The 19,505-nt window shown below is 36.7% G+C and overlaps 2 protein-coding genes, 1 long non-coding RNA gene and 2 other non-coding genes across 7 annotated transcripts in view; 2 read left to right on the top strand and 3 right to left on the bottom strand.

Moving 5' to 3' along the window:
• The first annotated feature begins 504 nt into the window (after nucleotides 1-504).
• LOC117164528 (muscle-specific protein 20) lies at nucleotides 505-19,020 on the top strand. 2 transcript variants are annotated; one of them, XM_076624926.1, is made up of 5 exons: nucleotides 505-525; nucleotides 1,324-1,624; nucleotides 10,441-10,522; nucleotides 18,315-18,435; nucleotides 18,525-19,020. In XM_076624926.1, exons 1-5 carry the CDS (start codon nucleotides 520-522, stop codon nucleotides 18,714-18,716), a joined length of 702 nt encoding a protein of 233 aa, XP_076481041.1. In that variant the 5' UTR covers nucleotides 505-519; the 3' UTR covers nucleotides 18,717-19,020. The 2 variants fall into 2 exon arrangements, with proteins under 2 accessions (XP_076481041.1, XP_033203571.1); XM_033347680.2 differs by lacking the exon at nucleotides 505-525 and adding an exon at nucleotides 16,595-16,724 and having other exon boundaries at nucleotides 1,474-1,624.
• TRNAL-AAG (transfer RNA leucine (anticodon AAG)) lies at nucleotides 592-673 on the bottom strand. The gene has a single exon. It is a non-coding gene; the product is annotated as a tRNA-Leu (tRNA).
• On the bottom strand, nucleotides 3,475-7,727 carry LOC117164530 (myophilin). The gene is made up of 4 exons (XM_033347682.2): nucleotides 7,569-7,727; nucleotides 5,013-5,212; nucleotides 4,628-4,748; nucleotides 3,475-4,540 (listed from the first exon to the last, which is right to left on the bottom strand). The coding sequence occupies exons 1-4, from the start codon at nucleotides 7,572-7,574 to the stop codon at nucleotides 4,358-4,360; spliced, it is 510 nt and encodes a 169-aa protein (XP_033203573.1). The 5' UTR covers nucleotides 7,575-7,727; the 3' UTR covers nucleotides 3,475-4,357.
• LOC117164545 (U4 spliceosomal RNA) lies at nucleotides 9,869-10,009 on the top strand. The gene has a single exon (XR_004465687.1). It is a non-coding gene; the product is annotated as a U4 spliceosomal RNA (small nuclear RNA).
• The window catches only part of LOC143303658 (uncharacterized), a 139,681-nt gene continuing 134,631 nt past the window's right edge, over nucleotides 14,456-19,505 (bottom strand). For both annotated transcript variants that reach the window (XR_013060173.1, XR_013060174.1), the window contains exons 3-4: nucleotides 14,895-15,096; nucleotides 14,456-14,579 (exon numbers count right to left, since the gene is read on the bottom strand). This is a non-coding gene — a long non-coding RNA (uncharacterized LOC143303658). The remainder of the gene's footprint in view (nucleotides 14,580-14,894; nucleotides 15,097-19,505) is intronic.

The following is a 19,505-nucleotide window of genomic DNA, read 5'->3' as shown; positions in this document are numbered from 1 at the left end:
TTAATAAATATTTCAGTAAGAAACAGCCTTACAAAATGTTAAACAATATATAATGCAATAATTAAATATAATAAATATAGATGAGGGCTGCCATTTTTAGGCAAAGTATAGAGGGTTTATGTATACAGCTTCTGTTAAATTATATTCTACACGCATAAATACAACGAATGGTATTGAATCTTTTGTATCTATTCATTGGGTGTGGCTTGTGGTGGCATCTTCAGAATGAAACATCTATTAGGCTAACATATTATTCAGAAGCATTGTCACATTCTAGTTACATCGGTAAAATGGACTCCGTATGACATAAAAGATAAGCGGCCATCTTTCCATCCGGAATAAGAAAGTACATGAGAGAAAGCATAGGTGTCGCTAACTGTGATGAAGAGGAGATAACTTCCTTCTAATACATAGTTTCCTAATAGGTGTGAACCACGGCGCCGCGTGCCGACGCAACCCATTGGACCTTCAAGGGAGTTGCTACCACCGTCTTCTTCATTAATTACGCGTCGTTGATTTATGAAGGTTGGTCGAAATACAATTCATGAACTTATTACATGTTAAAGTATTACAAAAGAAGGCAAAAAGAAATGGCAGCGGTGGGATTCGAACCCACGCCTCCGAAGAGACTGGTGCCTTAAACCAGCGCCTTAGACCGCTCGGCCACGCTACCCGTGATAACTATTTTTCACATGGATATCATAAAGATCCTTAATAACCTTCTTAAAACAAAGTCATGTTTTACATACAATATCATGTTATTGTCATGTTTCCGTGGCTAGTCTTCATTCGGCACTCTAAATCTGTTAACTTTTGTTATAACACATGACAGTCTTTAACAAGAAGAATTCATAAATACTAATTCTAAGGAGACCATTATTTCAAAGGTTATACGTGCCTTACTTTTTACTTTTAAATTACTTTTAAAGTTGGTGTATATTATACAATTATCTTCGACATACATGTTTTATGATTTATATGCATCGCCAGGAGTTCGATTAGCAGAATGGATTTTGGTTTAGGTTAGGTTTAATTTATATTATAATATATTGTAGTATCCAAATAAACTATGCGTGAACTTTATATGCTTCTAAAATAATGATCTTCGTGTTTTAAAACTGGAATTTTTCCACTCTATTTGTCAAAAACTATCATATGAGAAAGAAATAGGTTACAAATTCGATGTGTCACAAATCAAACTTCAACCCTTCTTATTATTTGTTTAATGATCAATTATCATTGTCTTACAAAGATGTATGAAAAGTATCTCCAAAGGGAAGTATTTCTATGGAGAATTAGAAAAGCCTGTTGAATTGCTTTCAGTTAGTAGAAACATCGTGTTCACGTGATTCTTTTAAGAACGCTTTCCAAAAGATACCGGCGGAGGTGCTCGCGGGTAAACTAGGGTGGGTGGTGAGTAAGTGGTCCATATATAGAAGCGCCCCCACATTTACCAACACGAGCGCACACCTGTCACGCATATATACGCAGCACGAGGGCCGAGGCGCACACTTTTTGAGCTTGAGTTGCTTAAGCTCTGCCGGCTTCACGTTTCTACGTTTTGGATATTGCAAAATAACAGTCACAATCAGCGTTCATCATGCCTGGACGTCCGCTTTGGCAGGTAAATTGCGTTTGAAAAATTTTCATTTTTACCTACTGACGTTGTCGCGCATTTAACATACTTATATAGATTCGCGCCATTCAAGTATGGACGTTATGGAGCTGCTCGCACCAGTTGGTATAACCTGTAAATTGTAATCCACATTAGGCTATTGATTTTTAATGATCAAGTGATTTTATATCTTATGTTATAAAAAAAGTTTTCAAAGTAATCTTCTTTTAACTGCATATTCTCCATATTAACCTGCATTTCGAAATCATTGTATATGTTGCGCCATGCGATAATGCGATTCATAGTATTTGTTCAATATCATATATTTGTTTACACCATGAATTATAATTGTAAGACATTATAGATCAATAGGTAACAAAAAAATAATTTTTTTTCGAAAAATGGAATATTCTTGATAGATGATGATCTTTACAGACGTAGGAGAAATGTTGACTGCTTTATATACTGAAAATCCATCTATTTCAAACGTCTGACTCAGGATACATTTTTGCAATACTTTTTCCAAATTTTCGTTGAAGTGCTTCTAATTCTGTACAGGTTATAAACTATGAATCATTCGATGCACCGTCATCTACACTAATTTAATTTACATTTGACTCATATCTCTTTCATGTAAACGAGATTACATTTCCACGTTATATCATTCGTGTTAAATAAAACAAATTTTGGATATCTAGAAAACTTTTCATAGGATTTTTTAGTAATTAGACGATATAGAATATTTCGTATGATATCGTAACGTAAAGTATAAATGTTTTGGTATGTTAATGCAATATCATAACACGAGTCCAGTATTGGCTGTCTGCTGGTATACCGCGGACTTCCAAAAATAACGCAAAGGCTTGCCAAGCTAAGCGAAAGTTTCAATCGAATACTACGGTATGGTCATATTAAAAGGAGGAAAAAATAAAAGAAAGAAATTTGTGTCATGACGACGACATCAAGTATGGTGCAAACTTTATTTACAAACAAGTCGTAAATATTCTAGCATCTGATCTGAAATTAATTTCATGTTTAAGTTCTTTAAACGGATTCAGATGATTTTCACCAAAAGATTTCTGGAAAGTCGAATGATTTTCCAAATTAAATAACAGTTTCAGCAGTCAGAATAAATTATCTGTTTTTAAAAATTAAGAACAAGAATAATCAATATTTATCCTTAGGGACTATTACAGATGAAAGTTCACTGCAACATATTTTTTCTAAATTAAAATATTAATACAGTTAACAAAGTGGAGACATATACGTTTTGTTACTGCCTAATACTAAATGAGAAATAAAAAAAATTATTGTTTGCACAGGTTACAAATAATAATATTCGATAACATTGTTAGAGGACGATAATACTAAAACAAATTTCGATTAGGATGAAGTGATAAAAATCCATGACAGGTAAATACAGAATGCACATAATATACACATACATATGTACACAAATATATAAAAGATAAATACCTACTAATAGGAAAATTTTATCAGAATGAAATTTGAAACTGCTACCAGTAATAATAGTAATACTGCTACCCATAATATTTAGTAAGTGAAATAAATTTTTATTTAGGACTTATTTCTTTAGTTGCATAAACATTCGCAATCGACTTTACCATCATATGTCATATTTCAGAGACACACTCACTATTGTTTTATTATTTGTGCTAACGTTTGCCAAGAACTTGACATCACTAGAATTTTCAAATTACCTCGACCATTCTGCTTTTAACATTTTAGAGAAAATAGTAACAATTGATGGTCAAAAGGTCCCATTCTTGTAATCAATTTAAGGTACATGTTTCTTAATAATTCTGACTACAGATGTCAGCAATGTACAATAATACAGATAATAGAAAATAGCAGCGTTGCCTTTTTATTTTGTACATTTGTTATTTATACATTATTAATTTGTACATTATGTTAGTAAATTGTGCGAGGACAATTACAAATCTTAGAAAAGGCATTAGACTATTTGTTCGAATTGATAAAATAATCTTCGATGTAGAGATTCGGATAAAATCTTACATTTACATGTTAAAATAACTAGGAAGTCCTGCTTGTAATATATATAAATCTTTCCCGTGTTACGCGATATGATATAATTGATGAGCTTTTGTCGGCATTCTATATCATGTTCTCTGTTTTCTTTAATAAATTCTCGTGAAAGATAGATTGATATTCGATATGTTAAGAAACGTATTTTTGACATTTTATTTATATAGGTAGGTATATGTTTGTCGTGTCATGTATAGTGTAGGTGTACGTGTCATTATCTTACAAAATTGTTTAGTGTTTTCGTGTGTATGCTAGGTGTGTAGGTAAACAGTGAATGTAACGTGTGTACGTAATACGTTATGTGTGATTATAACGTAGCGTGTAGTGTATTTAAGTGTTTGTTTTTGACTAATAGTTATGGTTTATCGACAGGATTTCGCATTTACGTATACAAGAGTACAACGACGTTTCAGTATCATATCCTAGGGAAAAAAAAGGTCACTACATTATCGCAGTGTATCTAGGATACATTTTCGCAGACATTCGATGAGAAAGCAATTTTATAGCTTGGTCGAATTCAGCGTCATAGACTCGTGATTAGAATACTTCGAATTGGTCGATAGTTGCGTTTTTTGAGTACTTCGAAATCGACAATTTGGTAGCAGATCTTTAGTATATTATTATTTAGATCTATATAAAGTTTCGATGTCACGTGTTTTACGTGTCGTAGAATGTTTACATGTGTCGAGTGTTGCCGAATCCACCGTGACCAGCTTGACTGGCACCTTTGTTGTAACCCATCTGTAAATTGAGCTGACCCTCGCTGGCTCGAAGCTGGTCTTCCGTGAATATTCTCTTATTTTCTTCAGCCATTTTTGGTCCTAGACGCGGTCCATTATATTCCGGATGCTTCTGCGTCTGTGTAGAAGAAAAGAGATACATACGACAAGTCTGTTAATTCTTTCTTTAAACTTCAAAATCTCTGCTTGATTTTAAGATACGTACAATTCTTCCAAGGGCATAGAGACATAATGTAACTTGTGGGATATTGCGTCTTTCGAAGAGGTCAGCTGTCTGAAAGATTTCTTCTTGTGGAACACCGTATTCTTTAATGGCTGCTTGAAATCTGTCCGGAAAAGAATCCACAATAGTATCAACTGATTACAAATTTATATATATATATAAATATATTTTTATATATATATAAGTATATTCTTTTTTGGAAAAAGAAATATATAGGGACAGCCATAGGATAAAACGATGAGTAAATTTCATGAGTAAATTTCGAAGGTCTGCCGCAATTCTAGTTTCTTAGAATTAGCTACGTTTTAATTGATAATTATAATATCTCTTGAAGAAACTTTGTTTCTTTTTTATATTTATAAAATACCTTTGAACGTTTTCCATAAGCTGGAAGTTGGTTCCCTTGGCCTGAATCTTCTTCACCGAGCCAGGCGCCAATTTATTGATAAGCTTGCACAGGATGACCCCATCTTTGAGAATATCCTCGTAATTTCCAGGTGGAAGTTTTTCTCCTAAAACAGCCTCGATCCAGACCATAACTTCAGTCTCTTGTTCCTTGTTTCGGGCCTAGAAAGCGGAAGTCTCTTCGTCAGTTGCATAGTGCGGAATTAGAATCGTAGGATGGTGGATGCTACGACACTCGATGTCGTCTCGAGAGTCAGGGATGGTCCAGCAAAGTGTTGCCGGGGAATTTAAAAATGCCGGGAACGAAAATAGACCACGACGGTGTTATGTTACCGCGGGCGTAAAACGAACGTCGAAAATAAAATACGACGACCAATCTGTTGGCTTTTATTAAAACTGGCAAGAAGCAGCAACGTTTCGGCCACCTGTTTCCGTGCCGTGTGAATCCCGAATTTTACTGATTTCTAGTAAAATCGTCAATAAGACGAAATTATGCTTCTGGCATGCTGACAATTCTTTCACCTCCGTGAGTCCCTTCTCGCGGCGTCTGTATCGACGAAACACGTCTTTTGTCTTTTAGGGTAGGGCTTCCCAAACTTTTATGAACCGAGAGACCCATTTTCGCGACCTAGTCGAAGGTTATACGAGATGTAACTGCCGTCGACAATTGATCGATAAACAATTCATAGATTTTAGTCGAGAGAAACAGGGCGACTAGAAAATAGTAGTTCTGTGACCTTTAACTGTGATCTTTAACCGAGTCAACTTGGAATTATTCGTCCGATGATTTTCGACGAGCAAAATTCTCCCAATGAACATGTAAACTATTCTCATATTTTAATTTTTATCGCGACTGGATCGTTGAACAGTTACTTTTCATCGCAAAGGTAATTCTATTTCATTCGACATCTTTCTCCTTTGAATCGACTTACAAATGGGCGAATGCCGACAATCAACACGTAACATATTTCGAACGTGTTGCCTCGTAGTAAATATAAGTAATTTATAAAATCCTTTTAGAATAATTTACAATGCCAACGAACGATTGACGTAGATGAAATCTGGCACTATGTTAGCGATAAATTAGTATTTATAGTAACAAAAAGCTTTCTTTATCAAGTTGTTATTTTACGGTTGCCGATTTATATACAGTTTTGCCTCAAATATTTCAACGAGTGCATTATACGACTTACAAGTGGACGAATATCGAGCATCAACACGTAACATGTTTCGAACATGTTGCCTCGTAATAAGTATAAGTAATTTATAAAATCCTTTTACGATGATTTAAAATGCCAACGAACAATTGACGTAAATGAAATCTGACTCTGTGTTCGTAAACAAATTTCTAAGCTTCGTTAAATTCTTACTTCACGATTTATATACAGTTTTGCCTCAGATATTTCAACGAGTGCATTATCTTATGTCTGGTTGAGAAACGTTCGTGAAGGATCAATGATAGTGCCGAAGAGAAATTTTCAACATATCTGCGAAATGTCAAGCCTTTTGAAGCAATGTGTTCCTCCTCGAATACTCTCGAGATGTATTTTAAGCTACCTATTCTCAAGGGACGTGGCGTTTTCGTTCAGATCAGATCCAACTTTCGAGGACATTTCGTGAACGTGACACCTGGTGCAACGATTCACCAAGTTAAAAGTTAAATTGATCGAATCCTCTCGAATCTTTCCTCCAGTGATTCGGCCACTCGATCGTCGAACGCCTACGCTGAAGATTTTGCTTTTGGAAATTCATAAATGACATAATCTTTTCGCTAATACATTTGATATTCAGTCGTGTCGAAGGTTTGAAATGGAATTGACGAGCAAACAATGTTATGCGAATATAATAGGTGACGATGATTGGGAAATTAGCAGAGTGTTGTAATAAAGTCGACAGTTCAATCTTTTCGAAAGAAGATCCAATAGCACAACATTAATCTTGTCGCAGAAATCGATCTATTAATTTTTCGAATTGGCATTTCCTCTCGAAAATATCGTCAAGATATATTACGTAAGGATATTTATCTTAGGGTATAAATACTCCGACACCGGATGAGACGGGGGAGGAGATGCGCGTCAAAGCCGATCAGCGGTACAAATTGCCATTTCGTAGTTACCAGTTCCATCGTGTCAATAATCCGGCCGACATTCGTTAAATAAAACTAAGAACGAATATGCTACGTGTCTTACAAAATCCTTCTTCTTCTTCTTATTTCCAATATTTGTTTTTTCTTTTGCAACTTCGAACGTTACTGCTACGTGTCAAGATTAATCCAGCAATCTGGGAAAATCGCCAAAACGAAATAGCCCAAGGTCTATCGTAATTAGGATTCTACGAATAACCACGGTTTTCGCCCGCTAACGTAGCAATAAGAAATTATTCGTATATCAGATTTATAATCAGTATAGCTTCGCTTATCGTTAATTGGCATGGTATGATCAATGTATGCGCGATTAAGCGTCCTTTAATCGTTATTTTCAACGAACACTTGATTTCCCACGGAATAATGAACACGTACCGGCATCTTTCTTCTTCTTTTCTTCCCTTCGACACTGTAGACGTTGCCACGGAGACTGAGTTTTACCGTAGTTTAGGATAGCGACTTTTGAACGATGACGCTGACTAGAGACTAAGTCGGACGCCGTGCGTCGCGACGCTATATGCCGGTCTCCCCTCCGCCGTATCATTTCCCGACATTCACGAACGAATATTTTTTGGCTGAGTGCCCAGTGGGTATTCCCACACCCCCGCCCGTAACCAGATCTTGACACTGCAGCCCTATTTACAAGAAGAAACAAGGAATGTGCTTGTAACGTTCTTAGTAAATGAGCAAAATTTCATCTATGCTATCGTGAATGTTTTTTGGGATCGCAGATTTAGCGTGTTTCGCGATCTGTTGGCTTAAATAGAATATTTATACGATTGTAAGTTATAATTTGTTTATAAAGTACGCTCAACAGGTTTAATATGTAGATTCACCGCCGATCCGATTTTCATGATCGTGTTTAAGTAAATCTAGTTCAAGTAAAGAGAAATAGGTTTAATATCAGAGTATCTTGTTAATTCGTCATCAGAATTAATAATAGCTTGCGATCTTCTTGCCATTGATAAAATTAAAGATTTTCTCATTTCTGATGTAATTGCGTTTCAAAACTATCGACGGTTAAATGTTTACGCTACTATAATTCTCTCTGGAAACACGTTAGTGTAACAATATTTAGTAGACGAAAGAAATTTTCGTCGAGGTTCTCTGTCTTTTTAGTCGTGTTTAGAAAAATTGGAATTTCCGTAAATATTCGCGATCCAGCTATAATAATTCGTCTAATGGCCTCTACCTCAGGTTCGAAGACCGTTTCGCCATACATGATAACTGCTTCTCAATTTTGCTCGTGCATAAGAGCAGACTGCTTATTTTTGCACCTTCTTCTTCCTCTTCCTTCACCTCCTGACTTTCTTACAAACAGTCCCTCTTTGAAGCTTCACAATCCTTCGTAGCCACGAGCAACATTACGTACATCCCCAAGGCAATTAATTACAGAATTCCGAAAATACGTGACTAAGCATCGAAAATAGCATGTGCAATTTTGTGAATACGAGAGGGGATCGTCTGGAACTCGAATTAAAGCTCCGATGTCTCTAGGGAGAGGTATCTTTCAGCTGTTTCGTTTTGCTTTTGACGAAAGATGTCAAAAATAGGTCACGGATCAGTTACGTTAGAAGCGGATGTACGTATCGTTGGCCGCAGCTATGTGTCTTTTATTGTTGAATGCTGACGTTGCAAATAAACGGGGGAAATCCGTGGACGAAGTGGAAAAGTTCGAACAAGTGGGTGTGTTTCCCAACGAACGATGGTTAGCCGGTCTGTGGACGGGCGCCAGATGAAAGAAACCGATAAGCAAGACGCTCGTAATTTCTGGATGCTGGCCACTTCGAAGGGTGAGGCCACCGCCGAGTTTAGATTCCGTCAATTGACGCTGTTTCCAAGTTTATCGTAACCGTAACACTACGGAATTGCGTAGACGGCTGGAGCGAATACGTATTCGCATCTGATACATCGAGATCGAATTACGTAACGAAAATTAGATTAATCGCGTTAACGACGAGGTTGTCTCTTTACGCAATCGTTAGTCGATGATCGATCGATGAAGCGATCTTTTATCAGGTTGTGTATCTCATTTTCATTTGAAACGTAATTATTTTTAGCGACCCAAATGTCGTCGATCCTGAAATTTTAGAAATTAGCTAATCGATGTTTAAATCCCTTCGTTCGCAGGGCTTGAGAACGACAAGTAGATAGAAAAAGTATTTACATACTTGTCTGCAGAGGAGGACTGACTGGAGTAAGACTTCATTACGTGGTGTTCTTCCACGTGTACTTAACGTATCATCTCTTATTTTTCTGTTTTCCTGCGATAATGCATTTCCAGCAAATACTTAATGCATCTCTATTTGCATTCAATTGAAAATGTTGTTCACACGTAGGTGGTATCTAAAAGAAAACTGAATTCCCAGAAAGCATCGCTTTCTAGGCGATTCGTAGATTTATCTGACGGATATTTGCAATAGTAGTATATTATAAAAAGCACTTTTATTAATTTCTTAACGTTTAACACATTTTTATTTATTTTATATGATTTTAATACGTTTATTTAACTATATTTCACTTTTAAGATAGTTTACTTTATTTTGTACCTACCTACGCGCACTGGATGCGTTAGTGCGTCGACTTGCCACTAGGTGGTGTCGAAGAAGGAAGGATTCTCACTGTCGAAAGATGACGCGAGTGTTATTAGTAGGGCTGCGGAACATAGTATCGTTAGCTTTGCGCAGTGGCGATATCGTAACCAATGAGGTTCTACCGAGGTGCGATTATTGCTAGTTGAAAACTTTTACCAATACCCCGCCATGACGATGTGAAATACCATCGGCTACGGCAATTTTTGAAAGTTTCTGCGGAAACTGATAAGTTTACTCGAAAACAAAGAATTTTTTAGTAATACGCTTCAGATGTTCTGTTTGGGACAGAATTAAGCTTTTCACTAGGGGCATCATTAGATGGTAGAGAGCTTTTATTGTGTGTAACGAAAAGTAGTTTTGAGACTTTCACCTTCATTTTTAAACTTTAGCGAGAAAGTATGACGTTATAAGCACGATCGGCTCGATATCTGAACTGGACTTTATGAGTGCTTCAAGTGTATAGTGACTATGACTTGAGCTTTCAAGATAGAATTTAATGAATACGGAGCACATGTGTAATAGCTATTTCCAGACCTCATCTTCCACAAAAAATATTGATCGACATTAATCACTTTCAGCAGCTATTAGCGCGCCATATGTGAAGTTTGCTGATAACATAAAAAACACGTATTAAAATAGTTCTTTGATCGTAGGTTGCTGGGAAACGAGAACCAAGTCAGGAAGCCGAGGCTCAGCAATGGATCGAGCAAGTGGTCGGAGAGAGATTTCCTTCAGGTATGATCATGAAGCTCGCAATATCTAACTTTGACTTTCATCGATTTACGTATTATAAATGTGTAATTTGGCTGTGACAGCCATAAGTACAATTGATTAAAGTTTATCAATGATACTACTACTCCTTTGATACACGTGCTCTCGTATATGAACTCCTGTTCTACGGAGGTGGTGCAGTTCGAAAAGCGTGTCAATATCACCACCCCCGTTCAGGACCAGTGCAACGCGTCCAAAAGCTAGCTGCGATCCTATAATTCCCGGGTACGAATGTCAGGCCGCGTGATGTCGCAAAGGTTAAGCTTGTTGACTAGGTCAGTTATTGGTATGTCTAATGAGAGGCGAGAAGTCGACGAGTAAAAGGAAAGGATAATTGGAAATTTGAGGAAAATTTAATAGAGCGAAGAAGACGGACAACTAGATATATTGTCGCTTATAATAAAAATGATACGTTTAATATTTATAAATGTAGTAATTTTGATGACTTAATTAATAAATTTACTAGTTATACCTAATATCTATAAATCTAAATGTTAGTGAAAGGACATTGGTTGTAAGAAACTAATACTGAAGCACGTAAGATCCTGAGTAGAGTGCGGAGGGTGAATGGTTGCAGGTGCTTGTTAGGGGTAGCTATATCCTCTTGCTGCCGATGTTCTCCTAATAAAACGCGCGCTTTGTTGCGTCATTCGAGTCACCCTATTGAACGAAAAGTGGGTAGCGACCCCTACGTCCAACGTGTACCCCTGATTGGTGAAATACGCCAGGCGTCGACGCAATCGCTATGCTGAACGAACGATCGTATAACGACACAGAACAGTACTCGCATTAAGACAAACTAATATTTTTAAAAGATCCATCACGCTTCTCTAGCACCCTATTAAAACACTATCAAAGTTAAAAAATTATATTCTCTCGGTCGAAATTTTTATTGAGCGATTTTGATCTCTATGATAGATTTTCATGTTAGAATAAGTGGAGGGTGTTTAAACTTCGAGCATCATATAGTTAGACTTTATATCATATAACAGACTATCCCTTGAGCGTTACACAGTGTTAGTTCCACCCACAGCAAGCAGCAGCTCTACACGATGATGCGATCCGGGTATACGAAGCTTTTGATGTTATTGACTCATTTAAAATTGAACTTGAGCTACCGCCTCGTTCGATCGCTACCGCCCACTTTCCTATTTTTCCGATTCGCCCTTAACGTCGCTCACCTTCACGATGACGCGCAATTGGAATTCGATGCGTTTCAGGATCCTCGAATCTTTCCATTCTAGATGTTAGCCTGTTCCTGGAAGCTCGCGTGGCATGCTGGACACGGACCTTTGTATACCAGTTTGCATACTACCAAATATTTCTTAAACAAGGGTAGGAAATTGTATTTTATTTAAATATTCGCATTCACATACAATTTCTAGAAACGTTCATGACTGTTTGAGTAAAAGATGCTGAATATTTAAGTGACAAATTTTTTTACAGAAAATTGATTAGTTTGTTATTTGATAAAAAAAAAGATTGGGAATTAATTAGTGAAAGATGAGATTGTAAAATATTAAAATGATGACAAAAGTAGTTTCTTTATAAGATTAGAAATATTTACATGAGTGAGAATGAAGTGTTCTGTTGTTGATACCGTTGGAAGGGAAAAACTCCGCTGAGGAAATCGTCAAACGGTCTTTAGCAATCTTTTGCCGACGACACGTATTGATTTAGCGTCATCTGTTCATCATGTTACGTCGTAAGGACGCCAACGTATCAGGGCCGCATACGAGAGCCTGGATAGTCAAGTGAAATATCGCATTATGTCATTTCTTGTTTCATCTTTCTTGCACACCTTCCGGTTTCCTTCTCATGAAATGAATTACATTAAGAAGTCATCCAACTAAGTTTTTCTTGTTTCGACTGATTTATTATAACAAAATGTTGAATATCATACTTATCAATTTATACAAAGTTGTACATATCTAACACCATGTTATTCATTCTCCGTACGTACTTTAATTACAATTTTTATAATATTCATATTTTTTATATTTTTTTAAACAATTTATTCTACACATAAATGATCTTCGCCAGAATTTATTAAACAAATCATAGCGCAATTAATTTTCTGCTTTAATTGCAGAAATTTTATGATATCGCCGTATGCTATTGTGAACGCTCCTTAAAGCTCGTCAGGAAGAAGGGTTACGAGTTACGAGGGAGGCAAGTGTCAGTCATCTGTTCGTCACGGTGGCACAACTAGCTTGCTTGCACCAGGGTACTAGCAGACGTTTGAGGGATTTATGGCTTGCCCGCCACGTTGACGTCAACGTCGACGTATCGATCCTTGTGCACTTTGAACCCTAAGCTTTTCACAGTTCGCAGTCTTCTTCTCTCCTTCCCGAGGAGTAGCCTTCAGGTGATAGAATGTCGATATGTCGAACTGCTCGTCACGAAACGTTGCGTGACGTCACGAAAGCTCGCAGTTACTAGGGTAGCAAAGAGGGGCAGTAGATGAATTTATGGCTTTCTTGCCGACGAAGGGCAGCACCTATTATTCGCGTAGACTTCGATGTGTTCGTTTGAAGAATAAGGGCATTTCCTTCGGAAGAAATCGCGTATTGGATATTCGTACGATCGAAAGGTTCTGGAGATATGTCAACGGGTGCCAGTTGTCCATCAAAAGATCGTCAATGACGTCATTCTGAGAAGAGCTTATCAGGATTACAGCCCGAGGGTAGATTTACGACCGAAAGCAACAAGTTGTTGCCTCGGGTCGTGTTTCATTTCGGATGCCCATAAAGGGTGTGTTCTTTGTTTTTATTAATCCCGTCATTTCATGTAAATTCCTTGTTGCTTAAAATAGAACAGATTTACAGGGACACACAAAATTATAATATATTTACACATTTAAAAATGAAATTTTATTTTAAATATCAATTCTATTGCGTATTTGTTAATTTCTATTTTTCATTGGTGTTGTTTAAATTCTAGGAGTTTAATTATGGAACAGAGTGTTGGTTCATTAACAAACAAGTGCATTGTATGAAAAGAAATTGTTGATGTAGTCTTAGTTTGATAAAAGTGGAGGGAAATTGGATTCTCTTTGCATGTGAGAGGACTCGTTCCCGCGGGACCTGTTGCTTGCCACTGGTCGTAAATTCAAGCCGAGGATGTTGTCCTGATGAAAACCGTGTGTTTGACGTCTTTATGACATGAAACTGACGTGAAATCGATACTAAGCACGCAAGCGTGTTTGTCGAAGCTAGGGTGAACCATTCCGTCTCAAGATTTCTTTTCTTCTTATCGTTGTACTGTATAATGTTATATACTTTCCCACTCTAAAAAATTATTTGTTTAATCTTTAATTTCTTCTGTACATGCTAATCAAGATATTTATTTTAAAAAATTACATACTAAGATATGCGTTCTTTGCACTTTATTATTTAAATATTACTGTTTCAATCGCATGGGTTATATCCACCTGTCTGATAAATGTTATAATATATTCTTTCACAGAATTACGGATAAAAGACAGGCCTGAAGGAATTTATCGATTTCACATCAAATTGTCGAGACATGACGGCTATGACGTGTCACCGTAACAGGATAGTATCGAGGATAGTAATAGTTTCCAATTCACCAATACATATTATTGCAACTCAATATTTTTTTGACGCATAGTATCGAGTATGAAGGAAGAGAGCAGTAAGACACGCAACGTCTGAAAAATATCAGGTCAGCATCACGTTACTATGTTTATTCGAGCATGAAATAAAGCAGCTAAGAATCGTAAGGAGCAAGACGGTTTAGATCTGGAAGGCGTTCTATTGATTTTCTGTCATCTTCTTGCGTTTACGACATCTCATTGTGTTTCGATGCTACCAGGAATGTATACCATGTCATGCTTGTTTACTCCATATGCCCGCGTTGATCCAGAGGTGGATGCTGGAACCTGTGGCCTCCGGCCTGTTGCCTGGATATTGTGGAAAAGCAACTGGTTCGCTCGATTCGTTTGACATGCGTAGCTGAGTCACGTATACCAGTATCGTTCCCTGTCATATAATTATTTCTGTAAAAAACAAGTTTCTTCTATATTTTTCAAAACAGAAATATTACTTTCATTTCCTCCAAGGAAAGTATTTAATAAGTTAATTAGTTCTTTAGTGACTTTGTTAATAATCAAGGCCACAGAAAATTATATCTTTTCTTAAATAAATTAGGTCAAGTTTTTAAATGCTGAATGCAAACTATTTATTAGAAATGTCTTTTTGCTTGATTGTAATTTCGTAACATTCATGATTGTTCTAAATAATACTTATTCTCTTAATCATATAATTGATAGTTGTCGTTTTTGCTTGAAAGTTAGGAATCAATAAAGAATTACTTGAAGAATATATTAGTTGCTGTTGATCGGCTGTCGAATACTCGTCAATCGAAAATTCAAGCAGACGACCAGTTTTGTATTAGGCGAGCAGATTTTGGGGTAAGCATGTAATAGTATTCCCTCTATTGCAAAACCACGTGACATATCGTCCTTGCAGGATCAGGATAGTAGTCCTTTGAACGGTTAGTCCGTGTCTCTTCATCTAAAAATGTTTCAAAATAACTAGTGGCTTTTATAACAAATATGTAACAAATTATAAATAGATGTATAGTTACAAACAGTACGTATTTATATTGTAATGTTTACTACAAAACAAGAGTTAGAAAATAAGTTCATTATCATTATTCATAATTTTTTGTAATGGCCTATTTCAGCCTGGTACGTAGAGTTTCACAAATTATATAGTTCCATATAAAAGACACAACTGGAGAACTACTTGAAGCTTAGTATGTTTTCTTAGTAACTCTGTAACTTTCATATTCATAGATGCTGCATATATTATCCATTGGTACAACCACGCGTAACCGTAACATATCCTATAGAATGATATATTAATCGTTGAGTTGTACTTGGCTGAGAAACCCTTGATAAATCACTTATCTATTTAAACATCCATTGCTGGCATTCCTACTTCTATCTTCTTTCAAGATACCTTTTATCCAATATATAAATCATTTTGACAATTTGATGCTTTGAAAATATCTATATGTATATGATTAAATATGTAAGTAATATACGCATATAGGAAGAGCGCCAGTTGTTGCGCACATCGCCGTACGTCGACCGCAGCGCTTCCGCTCATGGCTCACGTATCGATACAATTTATAAAGTCGCTCACCAGAGTGCGTGGCATGTCAATACGTTCAATATATCGAAACGTTAACCGGGAGAGGAACTTGACAATAAACGATACATGCTCGACATCAATGTTGAACTCCTGTCGGTTGCTGGCCTCCTGACAATTTGAGATGCAGCGTGTCTTTCGAATGGCGACGGGATTGCTTCTACGCCGCGAGTCACGACGACTGCAAGACAATGATGGCGCTGATCGAGAAACACCAGAGTTGAAGAGTAGAAAAAAAAGCGAGCAACGGAAGACGGAGGCGGTCTTTTCTGATCCTTCGACCGACTGACAAAAAATGCCATGCCCCCTTGGCGCGCCTCTTGGCATAATGGGGCGCCATAAACGAGTGCTGGTGCACGCAGCCTCTGTTATTATTTCGCGGCAATCTCGTCCGCAGCGATGAACAGGGAGGAGGAGGATAAAACAAGAGAAACGACAGCTGCCATTCATTTGAACCGATAATAGCCCACCTGACAATGAAAATCAATGGCCGACATGGAGTGCGCATGTCATTCGACCGCGGAACTTTCAAAGCAACGCTTTATCCCGAGGGAAGCCAGATTTATTTTTCTGCTATCCTGATGCCACTGTGGTACTTGGCATTCTTTTCATTGCTCGCTCACTAGCTCTCCTTTTTGTCACGAATTTTTTGGGATATTTAGGTCTTAGGTGAATGATTAGTTGGGTTCGATGGATTAAGGAATTGCATAATAATTAACTTTTTAATGCCTCGTGTAACACCTACACAAATGTATTTTTTATATCAAAAGATTTATAATCAAAATAAATATTATATTTATTACAGGTTCCCATTTTTGTTACGCTTATTAACACAAGGGAAATGATATGTCTTTAGGTGTGAGTTATGAAGATGCTTTGCGGGATGGTGTATTGCTTTGTAAACTTATGAACAAACTGCAGCCGGGACTCATCACCAAAATTAATACGTCTGGTGGTGATTATAAGATGATGGACAATCTTAATCAGTATGTATCGCAAGAAATGCTTTTATATCGCATGAATACATAATTAGTGTGTAAGTTGTAAATAACAACATTATGCGTGAATTGCGTGTAAACTGTATTATTTCATTGACTAAATATCATTATATCATTTATTGCATATGCAATAATAATATTTAGTAAATACACCCCATATTATGATATCCGCGTATAAAACAAGAATGGAACAAAACGTAAATGCTTGTAGAGAAGGCAAACTCGCTAATTTTTGTTACCTACTATCAAGCTTTCTTTCACCTCATGCTTTCCTGTTATTCAGTCAAGTTTACGCAATCGACAGTGTTTTACTACGGAACGACTCTCGACTCGAATCTATCGAAGTCGAAGAGTCACGGAGTCGTTGAGATCGAGAGATCAAACGATACGCGATTATTGACTTGGAATCGCCGGCGCAACTGCCGCCAAATTTCGATTGCGTCACTGTTCCTCGTGTTACCTGAAAGCCTGATAAATAAGTATCAAGAAAGTCCCAAGTCGGGATCGTCACAATTATTTCATAACAATAAAAAGAAGAACCTTATCTTTTACCTAAACTCAACATCTTACAAAAAATCTTTGACGACATAACGATATATAGTTTATACTAATGATAAACGCGATTAATCAAATACACTCTGATAAGAATACTTTGTGTTTATCATGTGTACTTATATTATATGTATATGTTATATTTCGTAGATAATAGAACAAATTTTGCGTTTATCATGTGTACTTATATGTATATGTTATATTTCGTAGATAATAGAACAAATTATAAAAATTGAACATTATTATCATTGGAAATTATTGTTTGAGCCGAAGGAGATTATGTCCAAACAAAATGTCATTCGAGACGAAATGTATAAAGAAGATATTTAGTAAGAGGCTTTCTGCAAAGTACAGTAACCATGTATGACATTTGCGGCATCTGACAATCTGACCGCGATATCGCGTGCGCATGTCGACAATTGGCGCGTTTTCAATGTTTAAGAGCGCTTTCCTCAGTAGTGGGGTGAACGATGCGCAGCGCGGCCACTCCGCATTACTCCCTTTTTATGCGGAAAACAGGAGTAACGTAGAGGTTAATAATATTTATCGTGTGTGCTTCTTTCGTTCTTACATTCCTAATACCCAGAGAGTTCATTAATACTGGCCTGCCTCACGTTTCTTGCGTTACGTGGCACGTTGCATCACAGCCAACGAAATGGCGGCTCTTGAACATATGTTTATTGTTTGCCATAGGGCTAAATTCATGCTTGAAATTTATGATATTTAATCAAATAAAAATATGGTTATTTTGTTTTTCATTATTAACTTCAGCATTCTAATTGTTTAACTGTAAATTTCATTGAAAACTGTTACCTATTATTGCTTGATGTACCACGGTTATTTACCGATTAACGAGATTTCAATGATCATCGTGCATGTCTAGACCAATTATTCAAAAGTCGATCAAGCTATCCTGCTGTCCTGTTAATCAAAGACACGAGACGTGTTATTTCCTAGGTATTCTGAGAAAATAGACATATACATACTTTATTCAAGCAATGTTATTATAATGTATCGTCATTTCAGATTCCAAAAGGCCTGCGTGAAATACGGAGTACCTGATGTAGACTTGTTCCAAGCAGTTGATCTTATGGAAAGAAAAAATATCGCGCAAGTGACCAACACCATTTTTGCCATTGGCCGCACTGTAATAATTTTGATCAAATACGCTTATTTTCCATTATCATTAAATGTATATAATTGCAGGAAAAATAATAAAACGATATGAATTTGCAGACTTATAGACATCCAGAATGGCGCGGACCATGGCTAGGACCAAGACCGGCGGAAGAGAATAAGCGGAATTTCACGGAGGAGCAACTAAGAGCTGGCGAAGGTTATATTGGTCTTCAAGCTGGTACCAATAAGGGCGCGACTCAAGCTGGTCAAAACTTTGGAGCAACAAGAAAGATTCTCCTCGGAAAATAATATTTCTACATAGTATTTCCTAATACTCTTAAGATTTCTTCAAAAATAGTTCAAAATTAATTTTAAACAGAATATTCATCGATGTCTTAGAACAGATGTCAAATTATAATTAATCGTATTAACAAAGAATTACGTTGGACTCCTTAATTTGTCGTGTACTGTAATCGATTATAGCGCATAAATGGCGGAGATTAATTATTTGATACGAATAATTGTTATTAATAAGATTCATGGATGTAATATAAAATAACAACAATTTTTCATTGTAACAGGCTAATTCAATAAATTCATCTGAGTGTGTTAATACTCTGAAGCTACATATCCGACATCTTTTTTCACAGTTTTGCACGAATTTGTATACGCAAGTAAGTACTTACATATATTGGTACAAGACATCAATGTAGTTATGTCCGAGAACGAATACATTTTTAAAATCGACACGTAAAGTCGCATACAGTGTACTTGTACTTACTGGCGTACGTATGCAGGTAGAGAGGCACATACATGACGATGAGCCTTGTACGTGACAGCGACGATAAGTGGACGTGACGTGTATGTACACGCATTACACGCATTCTTCGAGCGGTTTCTACACCGCGAGGCTCCCCAATGATCAGGCAAGTATCTCGAGTTAGGATATCTATGGACCATTACCTATCCTTCTTTGTTTCATTCGCACGTGGCTCCGTTGGTTATTGAAGAGAACTTGCTGATAGAAAACTTGGATATCAATACACATAAACGTTTTATATATCTATACTGTTCAATTAGTACTACATAAAATTAGGT

The sequence above is a fragment of the Bombus vancouverensis genome, chromosome 15, assembly GCF_051014615.1.
Source record: "Bombus vancouverensis nearcticus chromosome 15, iyBomVanc1_principal, whole genome shotgun sequence".
In the NCBI taxonomy this organism is placed as follows: Eukaryota; Metazoa; Arthropoda; class Insecta; order Hymenoptera; family Apidae; genus Bombus; species Bombus vancouverensis.
Note: the sequence above shows the minus strand (reverse complement) of the source record. Positions and strands in the feature narration are given on the sequence as shown.

Excerpts from the sequence above, each read along its gene's own strand:
- LOC117164528 (XM_076624926.1), top strand. Across the intron at positions 1,625-10,440 it reads CTGGACGTCCGCTTTGGCAG|GTTGCTGGGAAACGAGAACC; the intron begins GTAAATTGCGTT and ends CTTTGATCGTAG. Across the intron at positions 18,436-18,524 it reads TTTTTGCCATTGGCCGCACT|ACTTATAGACATCCAGAATG; the intron begins GTAATAATTTTG and ends ATGAATTTGCAG.
- LOC117164530 (XM_033347682.2), bottom strand. Across the intron at positions 4,749-5,012 it reads CTTATGGAAAACGTTCAAAG|ATTTCAAGCAGCCATTAAAG; the intron begins GTATTTTATAAA and ends TTTTCCGGACAG. Across the intron at positions 4,541-4,627 it reads TCTATGCCCTTGGAAGAATT|ACGCAGAAGCATCCGGAATA; the intron begins GTACGTATCTTA and ends TCTTCTACACAG.